Source organism: Phaseolus vulgaris, chromosome 1 (assembly GCF_051622355.1).
Source record: "Phaseolus vulgaris cultivar YP4 chromosome 1, ASM5162235v1, whole genome shotgun sequence".
Lineage (NCBI taxonomy): Eukaryota > Viridiplantae > Streptophyta > Magnoliopsida > Fabales > Fabaceae > Phaseolus > Phaseolus vulgaris.
Window position 1 is genome coordinate 37367254 of NC_143498.1, and position 13370 is coordinate 37380623.

General features: G+C 31.5%; 1 protein-coding gene across 1 annotated transcript; it reads left to right on the plus strand.

The window, feature by feature from the left end:
- Positions 1–650: 650 nt before the first annotated feature.
- Positions 651–4437, plus strand: LOC137813954 (putative auxin efflux carrier component 1b). Its single transcript, XM_068616449.1, has 6 exons — positions 651–2414; positions 3066–3336; positions 3428–3513; positions 3600–3757; positions 3866–3942; positions 4023–4437. The coding sequence occupies exons 1-6, from the start codon at positions 1316–1318 to the stop codon at positions 4087–4089; spliced, it is 1758 nt and encodes a 585-aa protein (XP_068472550.1). The 5' UTR covers positions 651–1315; the 3' UTR covers positions 4090–4437.
- The last annotated feature ends 8933 nt before the right edge of the window (positions 4438–13370 follow it).

Below are 13370 nucleotides of genomic sequence, written 5' to 3' on the forward strand. Positions count from 1 at the left end.
TTATTATGATATATAAAAAACAATTAATTTTATTAAAAAAACTGAAATAATATTTATTTAGAGGTTTTTTCGGACACTAATTATTCTGAGAAAAGAAAGTATTTGTTTGATCCTATTAGAAATGTAAAATCGTTGTGCTGTAGCATGTTAAAGTTATGCCTTTTATTTTTTTGCTTTGATTGGTTGGTGCACACGAGTTTAAGTCTAAAAGCACCACCTAATTTTGACTACCATGCAAAAAGTGATAAATGCGAATTTCCCTCTTAAAAATTATAGGTGGAAATCAAAAGGGCTTGTTATGAATGCAAAAGATAAATTTAATTAAAGTCAATGGTCCTCTAAAATGAAGACAAATAAATTTTAACCCTTCATTAATGGGTGAGTGGATTTAAGTTTAAAATTAAGAAAAGTTATTATTGATAAATGATGTTTAGAAAAGTAAAAAATTATGTATATTTAATTAGAATAACGATATGCGATTAGATTGTTGATTAGTATTTTTTATTTTTTGAAACGATAGAGAGATAATTTGTAGATGAAAGTTTGAGGTTGGGCCTAAGATGATAAAAGTAAGAGATGGAATGTGAAGTATTTAAAATAAAAAAAAGAAAATAAAAAATATTTAAGGTGAAAAGGGTGGAAAGTGGAATGGCAGCGAAGCTTTTAAGTTTGGGGTTCCCGACAGAAAAAAGGGAAATGAATCGATGAAAGGACAGAAGAATTTTCTTTTTTTCTAGCCCTGGCTGGTTGGTTTTGCAAATTTGCATCTCATGTGCCATAAGAAGACAGCATATAAACTGCAAAAAGCTAAGAGAATCTTTACAAGTCACTCTCTCTGCCTCTTCCCTTTTTCCTCCTTTTTCTGCGATGCCCTCTTCCTCCTTTCCCTCTCATTCAAACCCTTTTTCATCCCCCAACTTCTCCAAACCCCCAAATTCAAACACACACTCCATTTTTTTACTTTCCTCATTAATATAATAAAGGTCATTTTGAGAGATTTTTTGAGTTTATTAACAACCTGCACTCATAATTAACTAAAATCTAAGGGAGCAAATAAAAATAGAAAGTTGCAGCAGTAAGTAGTAGTAAAAGCAGGAGGAGGTTTTTTGTGTCTTTGCAGCAGCTGAAAAGACTTATAAAAGCTTCACAAAAGCCCCCAGCTTTTACTCCTTTGTCTCCCATCATAATGCCATAAACTAAACCCACTCTCTCTCTCTCTCTCTCTCTCTTCTCACTTCTAAATTCTAACTCCTAACATCTCCAACCTTCTCAAAACCACTCACTCAAACCTTATTATTTCCAAACAAACACCACAATGATAACCTTGCTGGACCTGTACCATGTTCTCACCGCGGTGGTGCCGCTCTACGTCGCCATGATCCTCGCCTACGGTTCCGTCAAGTGGTGGAAGATCTTCACCCCGGACCAATGCTCCGGCATCAACCGCTTCGTCGCGCTCTTTGCGGTGCCCCTACTCTCCTTCCACTTCATCTCCACCAACAATCCCTACGCCATGAACTACAAGTTCATAGCTGCGGATTCGCTTCAGAAAACCATAGTCCTTGCCGTGCTCTTCGTCTGGTCCAGAACCAGCTCACGGGGCTCTCTGGAATGGTCCATCACGCTCTTCTCCCTCTCCACGCTCCCCAACACGCTCGTCATGGGGATCCCATTACTTAAGGGCATGTACGGGGACGCATCGGGGACCCTCATGGTGCAGATAGTGGTGCTTCAGTGCATCATCTGGTACACTCTGATGCTGTTTTTGTTTGAGTATAGGGGTGCCAAGCTTCTCATCGTGGAGCAGTTTCCCGACACTGCAGGGTCCATTATCTCGTTCAAGGTTGACTCTGATATCTTATCTTTGGATGGGAAGGAACCGCTTCAGACTGAAGCTGAGGTTGGTGACGATGGCAAGCTTCATGTTACTGTCAGAAAGTCCACCAGTTCGCGCTCTGAGATCTTCTCGCGGCGCTCGCATGGTCCCAACTCGGTTTCGTTGACTCCGAGGCCTTCCAATTTAACCAATGCAGAGATTTACTCGCTGCAGTCTTCCAGGAATCCAACGCCGAGAGGGTCCAGTTTCAACCATACGGACTTCTACTCGATGGTGAATAATGGGAGGAACGTGAGTCCGAGGCAGAGTAGTTTTGGGGGCGTGGCATTTGATGAGGAGAGTGGTGTGAGGGTTAATGGGGGTGCAGGAGGGTACCCTGCACCTCACAATGCGGGGATTTTTTCTCCGGTGGGGAAGAAGAAAGGTGGTGGTGGTGGTGAAGGGGGAGGGAAGGATCTTCACATGTTTGTCTGGAGTTCTAGTGCTTCTCCGGTGTCGGAAGGCGGGATTCATGTGTTCAGAGGTGGGGATTATGGAAATGACCAACTTCCTGTTGGTGGGGTGGCTCACCCGAAAGGTTTGCTTTTTTCTATCCCCTTTTGACTTTTGTTTTCAAAACTTGTTTTGTTTCTATGCTTAGTGCTTGTTCAAATTGTGTGGACTTGTTTAATGTCGTTTGTCAGTTATGTATCTTGCTCGAGTTGGTAGGACCATTATGTGATGTATTTGGTTGAAAGGACGGAAAATGGGAAGAAAAGGAAAAGTAAGAAAAATTAATTTCTTCAATTAAAAAGACTATATAACTTCCTTTATTTTTTCCAAAACTTTGGAAATTTATGGAAAAAATAAGGAAATCTGGCTTGAAATATGAAAGCTTCTGTCTTTTAAAAATTAGCCTTTGTAAACGGAAAAGGCACGTGGAATCAAACGAGCAATTTGTTTTCTTTTGACCGTAGCAAACAGGCCTGTAATCTTGTTCAAATGTGACTTTCATAGTTTTGTTGCAAGTGTGCATCTGTTTTTTTGTCTCTTTTGGTTTGGTGTTAAAGTTAGAGTGGGTTTGTTGGACTGACTTGGACTTTTCTTGTGTTGTCTTTTGGTTTTGGTCTGTTAATCCTTGTGTGTATCTGCTATTTGGTCTTTTCTGGATCCAATAATATTTTGTTTGGGGCTTGTCATTTTCCCATGTTTTGATTGGGTGTGTTTTCTTTTCCACGTTGGTGGTCAGACTATGATGATTTTGGTCACGACGAGTTTAGCTTCGGGAACGGAACCGTCCCTAATGGAGTGGAGAAGGAAGGGCCAGTACTTTCGAAGCTTGGCTCAAGTTCGACGGCTGAGCTTCACCCAAAAGCACAAGTTGAATCCAAAGCCACGTCCATGCCACCCACAAGTGTTATGACAAGACTCATTCTGATTATGGTTTGGAGAAAGCTGATTAGGAACCCCAACACATATTCCAGCCTCTTTGGTCTCACTTGGTCTTTGATCTCATTCAAGTAATGCTATCTACAATATTTCCGTGTTTATATATAATATAGTTCCAGTGATTTTAGGTATACAAGGTGCTAATGTTGTGTTGTGTGGCAGGTGGAATGTTGTTATGCCTGCTATTGTTGCTCGATCGATATCAATTTTATCTGATGCTGGCCTTGGGATGGCAATGTTTAGCCTAGGTATGTATTCTAAGAAATATTAATCTGGCATTGTATTCGAGTTTGGTTATGGACTTGAGATTTGAATTCCTTGGTGGGTTTTGTAGGGTTATTCATGGCTTTGCAACCAAAGATTATTGCATGTGGAAACTCGGTTGCTTCCTTTGCTATGGCAGTTCGTTTCCTCACTGGACCCGCTGTCATGGCTGTCGCTTCAATAGTTGTAGGGCTCAGGGGAGTTCTGTTGCACATTGCTATTGTACAGGTAAAAGGCTGTCTTCAACATTATTTTCTTTAGGGTAATTTCTGGTCTTTATTTTGTGGTTTGTTCAATGTATTTATTTATTTATTATTGTATTGCATGTATTTTTAGGCTGCTCTGCCCCAAGGGATTGTCCCTTTTGTGTTTGCCAAGGAATACAACGTTCATCCAGACATCCTTAGCACAGGGTTCGTATTCCTCAACTGTTGATTTGATTTTCCTATTTTATAACATGTTCCCACTAACGTTATTGTTTAATATTTTGCAGGGTTATATTTGGGATGTTAATTGCTCTTCCTATCACGCTAGTTTACTACATTTTGCTTGGGCTTTGAAGCATGTTGAGGAGGTGGAAAAGGAGGGAAAGACTAATTGCAGTGGATTACAGTACTAGGCTTTTGTTGTTATATTTATAGGTTAATTTTTTTGGCATCCTCTAACAATGTAGAATTTGGGAAGTTAGTGAGAGGAGAGGAGAGGGGGTGAGTGAGGATGTAAGAATGGTGGTGGTGGTGGTGTGATGAGAGTTGGAAGAGAAGGTGATATTATATTTTAGGGCTATAGATAGAGGTAGGTAGCCAGTAGGAACTTTTGTTTTGGCGGTTTAAGCCTTTTTACTGTGAACCCCACTCTCTTATATTTTGCTTGGTTTAATGAAAAAGAGAAAGTGAAACTTGTTGGTAGTTGTGGACACCTTTCTCTTTCTTTTCACAAGTACTTCTACTTTTCTAGGCCAAAAGGAGCATGAGTCCGATCGGGAATCTCAATCTCTATCCTATGCTTGCAAGTATATAACTTAAGAATATAAGATATGAAGCAACACAAGTGGTTTTTCTAGGGCAAAAAAAGTGGCAAACCAAACAGGAACTTTTGCTGGCTTGTCTCTTTTGTGCTGTTTTTTTAGCATTTACATCCTTTTTGAATGGCACAGCACAAGTTGTCATCCACACACTTGAATTTAATTTAATTGTGTATTGTTGGAAATTGAAGCTAGTGCAGGGCTATGGCTAAGGTTGCTATTATTGTCCCTGCTCTTGGCAACTACTACTACTACTACAACATAGCCTAGCCGCTAATCACAGATTGCTATAAAGATTGGTTTGCATAGCATGTCACATGCTGCTGCACCCTTTCATTGGCTCTTCTTTACTTGGAAAAATCCATGCCTTCATCAACTTCTCTTTCCATTCAGTTTTTTGGGGTGGAGCACTTATTGCACTGGGGTTCACTCATCCTTCACAAATACATTTCAAATTTATCTCTTCCCACACTCTACTCATCAAATTAACTAACTTCACATATTCTCTCAATCCATTTTTCAACTCAAACAATCTTTTCAATTTAGACTCTCATTTACATTAGTTCATTGGAATTCAATATTTCAATTTTAAAATCTATTTTATATATATATATATATATATATATATATATGATTCAAGGGAATATGTGAAAAGTGGTCAATATTTGTAAAATCTTGCAAAAGCACTTCAGTTGAGGATCATAAGATTTTAGAAAGCATGGTTGATTTTACCTTTTTGAGAGGGTGTGAAATTATTTCCAAAAGGGTCCAGGGCTGTGTCCAATGATTAATGTGATATAGCCACTTCCACTTGTTACAGATTTTACCATTTTAGGTGCCTTTTTTAAATTTCCTTATTACATAAGGATAAACCAATATATGATTATTTATTATGCTACACTGAATTACACACTATTTGCTACGCTAGATTTAAAGCTTATTAACTAAAGTCCCTTCATTTCTAAATTATTTTATTTTGGATGATCAATTTTCTTCATAACTTCTGTGAAATACAACAACTTGTGCTCGTAACAAAATAATAAATAATTTGTTTGAAAAAATGGTTTTTTAATTTATTATATGTAATTTAACTGTTTCGTCTTCTTTCCCCATCATTATTTTCAAAAAATAAATTTTATAATCTGAAAAAAAACTAAACACCTAAATAAAAACTCAAAATGATATAAAAGTTTACTGAATAACTAAACTAGCCACCAAATTCTAAACTGTGTGAAAGTTTTAATCAAATTAATGAAAAGGTGTCCCGATAGTTTAAAGTGATATAATTTTTTTTCAAGAGGATTCAATTAAAAATAATTCAAGGTTCAGGGAGGTAATTACAATTTTTAAAATTTGGATGACCTTCCATTACAGTCTGGCGGCGGGAATTACAATTCTAATTCAAAATACTATAGTTTTTTTTCACAAGTATATTTTTATCACATTTCCTATATATATTATAATTATCAACAAAATATATTTTCTAAAAAAGTATTTCTTAATATAATAAACAAACATTCTCGATTAAATTATCATAAGTGGACATTTGGTTGCGACTTAAGTTATGCTTCTAACTAAATTGTCATTAAAAAAACCATTAAATAAAAATAAAAACTAATTATGAGACTACAAATAATTAATTACTATATTAATTAAACTAAATATTATTTTAGAAATTAAAAAATATTATTTTTAAAATAATTTTTATTATTTATAAATATTTTTAAATTAATATTTAATTAACTAAATTTTAGCTGTCTATTTTATAATTATTTTAAATTAAAAAATTTATAAATTTTATTAATAATAGAAAATATTATATATATTAATTTTTTTTTTAATTTATAAAATAATATATAATTTAATTAATATAATAAATAACTAAATTTGGTTTTAAAATTGATTTTTATTTAGTGATATTTGTAGTGTGCGAAACTTAAACTACTTGATAGGCAACAAATTTCTACAATTTTTTATAGATATATTAATTATTATCATTACAAGAAAATCATGAAATAGAAATCATTGGTAGAAATCAAAATAATTAGTTGCAATAGTAACTAGATTAGAGACTATTTTAAAAACTAAAAAAAAATTGTTTTTAAAATAATTTGTAGTTAAAACCTTAGATACCAATTTAGAAACTATTTAACAATAATAAAAAATAATAGAAACTAATTTAGAAACCAATTATTTTTTAGTTTCTAAAATGATCTCTATTTTAGTTTCTATTGTAACTAATTATTTTGGTCTCTAAAAATTATTTTCTATTTCATGATTTTCTTGTAATGTATATATTATTAATCTGAGTTATCATAAAGTATTTTTAATGGTTAATGTCTTTTTTTTGGTAAAATTACATGACTTTTCTTGAACATTTAATATAATTCCCTAATTTTAGCGTAATTTAACATTCTAATTTTAAATCTCAGACACTTTTTTAATAAAAAGATAAATGTCCTAAGCCATCACAATACTAACTGAATCGCAATACACTGTATCAAATTGAACATTTTTTTTTGAATAAATTAAGTTTGAATATTAATTTAATCTTAGTCAATCTCATCTTGAAATTATTTTTAAAACTTGATCTATCTCTTAACCATAAATATAATATGACTTGATTCAGATATTAACTTCTATAGTTTTTTCATTCTGTTTAAAAGTCCTAATTTATTATCTAATCAAATCCATGTTATGCCATATTAAAAAGTATAGAGGCTATGGGCATATGAACGAAGAGTTGTTAGTGTTGTTAATAGTGGGAGTGTCACTTACATAATAAACTTTATTGCTTAAGTCAATAAAGATTTAGGTAAGGATGATGGAATAATTCAAGTGTTACTTAAAAAAAATCCTCATCTATGATTATTGATATTACTTATTTGAAGTTAATAATTTTTATTTATCGTCAAAGATAAGTAGTTAGAGATCTTATATTAATTAAAAATAAAAATATTTAATAGTATTAAAGTTTGATTAAATTTAAAGTTTATATCATAATATAATGTTAAAGTTATTTAAAATTTATTTTAACGAAAGTTTATTAGTCTTTTAGATTATTACAAAAGTCTAATGATAATATGAATAGAAATTATATCACTTTGGATTCCTCTATGACTTATAACAAGAAATACCACAACATAATTTCATGGTGGAATTAACATAGGATGGGAAGGAGGGACACTTAAGAAGTTAGACCATGTTTTCTAATGACTTTTGTGTGTTTTTGTTGAGTTAAAGATTGATGCTCTTAACACTTTTTCTTTATTTTGATGTTAACATTACTTTTGGAAGTTAGTGACATTTAAGGGATTGGTTAATGGGCCGTTGGTGGTCCATCATGGACCACTTACTATATTATACACATTTCTATCTCAAATAAAGTTAAGCTTAATTTTCATATGTAGAATTCACATACTATAAATATGGGAAGAAAACTACAAAGTCTTTGTAAAAAAAATTTCTAATTTTTTTTTATAACTTGTAGATAAATTAACTTTAGATTAATGAAAAACTCATTTTGTTTTATTTTAAAAAAATTTACGGAAAAGTTTGTTTACTTTTATGTTTTGATGAAGATTGGACTTGGGTTTCAAATTCTTATTTCACTTTCTCTCTATTATATCCACACAACCACTCTTTTAAGATCAATATGGCTTGCATATATTTATTATTCTATAATGTTGCTTTCTATATTCATTCATTAAACAAACCTCATGAAAGTGATGAGGCACAATATTAATTAATACCATGGTTTTAGAAAATGGTTCGCAGTTTCCCATAATGTGAAAAGATTACAATAAAATTGCAATCACAATTTAAAGCCATCATTGATGCTTACAATAGTGTTAGAAAAAGTAAGATTAAAAGAAACAAAAATAAATAGTCATGCATGATGTTCAAACCTGAGTTATATTGAATTATTTAAGAGACATAAAGTTTTGGTTTGACTCATCCCATTCAAACTTCAGTTGTTAAGAACCGTATAGTTTTCTTATGTTCAGTTTAGTGTCACCCGAGTTAAGCTAACTAGTTAAAATTGAACTGTAAAGTGAATTGTGATTGTTCTTATAAACAAAAATTCAGTAATAACTCAAATGTTTAGCTTGATCACAAATTGTTCAATACAATTGATACACACACAAACTCTAAAAATTTCCTGATAACCAGTTGTTTCTGCCAGAAGACATAACAAATAGAAAGGAAAACATTTAACGTAGAACATGATCACCTAAAACACCCAAAATGAACAAAAATTGAACTGTGAATCGTTTATATTTTACATTTTAACAGCAGCACATAATTGAACCATGGTTTGAATATGTTAGCATTCAACATCTTATCCGTTTGAAACCCCATTTTGTTTTTGAAAAAGGTGCTAAAAAGTCTTTGAATTTGTGATAAACTTTTTCTGTACAATACAAGTGCTGTTTAATATTAATTTCATGAACCTACCTCCTAACTTTGTTTATGGTTTTCTGCTACTGCCTCACCTTTGTTCTTGAGTAATAATAATACCTACATCTCACTAAAGCCACTTTCATGATGTTGAATGATTTCAGCCACTCTGAAAGGCCGCATTTTCTGTTAAAGCAAAGCTGATAGTTCATGACAGAAGAAGGATCATAACACACAAATGTGAATGAGAAGAGCAGTATTGAATAGTGTGATTCCTCTCCACGCCCGCAAATTTAGTCAATGATAGCTGAAAGTGATGAACTAAAAAGTGCTTTTATGTGTGTATGACACCAATCTCAATCATAGCAGGTATTGTCTGTCGTGCAGGTATATAAAAGGGCCACAAACTTTTTTGCCCTCTCTTTTGATTTGCTCAAGTCAGAAAAGCTCAATAAACTATTGTAAGCTTGTGAATATAATGATGAAACCAGTTTCATTCCCCTCATATTTTAGTCATGTTTCAAAGAATGTGCAGCACATGCGTGTGCCACTTAAATCAGTACTTACTCAGGCCTATGCACTGCTACTTTCCCTTTTTTTTTTCTCTCCTGTTCATCATGTTTTGTTTGTAATGAAGTTACTTTGTTGAATAATAGGTGGAACTTATTGATTGGCAAGCTGGATGAAGCACAACCACCCAATGAATGCCCTTCTACTCACTAGAAAATGCTTAGATGGAGCTGTAAAGTCAAAGGGGAAACCATTGTATATTGTGTAGACCATGAAGAAACAGATAAGAAAAAGGGTGCCAAACAAATTTTATGAATCATAGAAGCAATTTTTTCCATCAATCAATCAACTTACTTCATATATCCCCTTCTCTTCTCATTAGCATCATTCATTAATGTTTTAAAATGTTGTTTTAGACTATCAAAGATAATATAACTTTTCTACAAAATAACAAACTATACATCATTACATTACATTACATGCATACATACCAGTGGAAAGAAGGTGCATGCTTGGGCATTAAAATAATCAAGAATGAAAGTAAACGATAATGAGGCAAGCACTAATGTAAATGTTGTCATCAAAGTGTAAATAATTGGCTTAGAGCTTAAGTGGAGTAGATATTCACAAAAGAGAGATGGGTTACGATTTGTGAACAATAATAATGAAATGCATTGATATTGATTGGTCAGAACGGAAAAATTTTAGGTTCTTGTAACTTTAATTAGATGATACCAAGAGTTTATAAAGGAAGAAAATTTGGTTTTTGTGTCAAATTATTTGTCTGCAACAAGTGGAAAAAGCTAAAGAAACACAGAGGCACCGTCGAATCTTGTGGATTTGACCGACCAATGTACCTAAGTCTATCACCACAAGATTCTATGTGGCACCAAATTCATTAGACCTGCACCACCATGCCACATTTTGAATTAACTCAACTTCCACCAAAATAACAATCTAATCTTTTTAAATTAACAATTATATTGTAAAAAAATTCATTTGAATTATTGCACTTGTATTAATATAACTTTATTTCAAATTCTATTGTGTCATTGTATTATGACTAGTTTAATGTAAATATGCTATTTATTCAATTTTATAAAAATGTTTTTTTAGTTTGTTGGATCCCCTATCACATGTGAACACAAAGCTTTTGACGTTTTAAGGCCTCTTTTTCTTTTCCAACTTTTGTGCAGGGCTATGGAAATTTTGGGATGGCAAATTTGAACAATTGCTCTTTGTTTGTTAGTCTCTTCTTTGCCTACCAAAAATAATGTTCAAAGTTCATCTTTCTTTGAAACAAGAGTTTCAAAATCTATTTTTGTTAACTCATTGTTTAACTTTGTTCCACTTATGGTTAAACAAATTTTAGTAAAAAAAGTTGCACTTTACTTAGTGGGACATAAGTGTTTCATTTTAATTTTGTAATATGGTATATAGATTATCCAAATTAAAAATCTTAAACCACTCCTCAGCTCCTTCCCACCTCTCATAATCCAAGTTACGAAAATGATGTGATTTTTTGGATTAATATAACTATTACTCAATAGTTAAAGAAATATGACCCAGCAAATCGAATTATAGGTTCAAATTGTACTTACTTTTGGTATGGAAATAAAATAATATAATAGGAAGATATATGGAACGAGTTTGAAAGGTAAACCATTTGACTTAATTTCATCCACTTAACTAATTCCTGAACAGTAAAAGAATCTCTTTAAAAGAAACAATGAAAGTGACATAAGAATTTTTTTATCATACAGTAACAAAAAGGTGAGAGCTGAAAAATTTTAATCCATTGTAAAATAATATATTAAAAATAAGTTTTATAAGTTGATAGTACTAAATTAAAGTTTATGATGTTAAATTAGACAAAATTCACTTTAAATATGGTGATATTTTATGTTTATAACTCTGCCCTAATACCTCTAAATAAATTGGTGACTTTAACTATGTAGTTGTCCTGTGAGGTAGAGTGAGAATGTAGTGTATTAGAGAAGGTGTTTGGCATATAGGTGTTTCCCAAATACGAGGCACTAGGACAGAGTCTTGAATGGATTAGAAGCCCACTAGCCAAGTGGGAAGATGGACCTAATAAAACCCTCAAACGCCATTACAATCATCCATTCTCAGTGGAGCCTCTCTTTCTACCAAAAATATAAAAGCTGGATGGACTCTCCAAAATTATCTTCATTTATACTACCATTTTTGCTTTTAATACTTTCTACATGCAATTCAAAACACACACAACAAAAGCTAGCCCTAATTATCACAAAAAATACATCTTTTTAGGGTTTTTTTTCCCCTTCTTTCAACATCTAATATACTTCCTTATATACATAAACTAATTCAAACAGATCAATCATGAAACCACTATTATTTGGTTTGAATTTTATGTTTTTTAAGGTATTGTACCTTTTCTGCCTTTCTCTCCTCAACATAGTCGATATAGTGACATATCATGGCTCATGAGTGGATTCAAGCTAATTGATAACGATTAGCTTGAGAAAACAAAATCATAGGCTCTCAAAATAACCTATAATGATGAGAAGATGTAGCATTTTTAATTCAATGTAAAAAGTTCATTTTGGGTAGAAATATTTAATTTCTATGTAGTAAAAAAATAATTAAAAAATGTCTACTTGCTGTTAATTTTAAGTGATTGAGCTTTTAAAAAAAATGATTTAATTAGATATAATTTTTTTTATCAGCAATAAGGATTGAATAACAGGAACTGTGCTTCAACCCTTATACATACCTATATAATATGAATCAATTTCCCAGATCTCTCAAACCAAGATATAGTTATTTTTTATTTATTTTAAAAAGGTTTAATCTATGGTAAAATATATAAGGTTTCTTTAATTTTGGATAAGAAAAAGGAACCAAATGCCATGTCATAATTTTCATAATTCAAACAAATTCCCAAATATGTAATTCCTAAGTTAAATCATTACTAAATATTAACTCTACATAAAATATCCCATTCAACACAGAATTTTAAAATTGAATACCACCGTAGTTTACAAAATATGAATGAATCGTACTATTTTTCTTAAACCAAATCAATATATTAATAATTAATATAAAAATATAGCAAAAGGTGTGCCAACATTTAGAAACAAGAAGTTAAAGAGACAAGAAAATAAAGATATTAGATAATCCTAAAAATAACGAACATGTACGATTTTACTCTTTAAATATACTTAAGAGTTTTAATTTAACTCAGATATTTATGCATAAAAAAAATCTGTTTAGAGAGATAATTAGTTAAATGAACATATGTACCTTGAAGATTAGTTTTTTTAAAACAAGCTTAAATGTAAGCACTTGTAAGAGAGAGAAAAAACAAAATAAAATAAGTTTGATATGAATTGAAATTAGTTTTGTTGGAAACGTATTCATTTAAAGATAGGATGGTACAGAAGTTACGTAACCGACCAACTAACCAAATGACACTTTGAACCAGATGTACTGTATAATGCTCGAAAATATCTATACTAGTAATATAAATATATATTTTGTATATTATTTTGAATATATATAAGAGTAAAATAAACTAAAAATTATTATAATCTCTTAGCCTTGTTTATGATTTCTTTTAGTACTTCTAACATAATTTATTTTTATATTAAATAAATTATAATATTAACATATATAATACAAAAATAAATTAATTTTTCAAAGCATCATAGCTCTATGTATGTAATCGCATACATATTATATCATCACATATTTTCTATAAGAAAATAATTATATTCTCATTGTATTATACATAAAAAAAAATAATAATAAGTGTTTAATTGAAGTAACTTTCCATAAGATTCATATTAAGTATATCTCACCTAACACACTATAAACATGATATCTATCTTAATTCCTTTAAGGTGGTTCACATTCACCTAC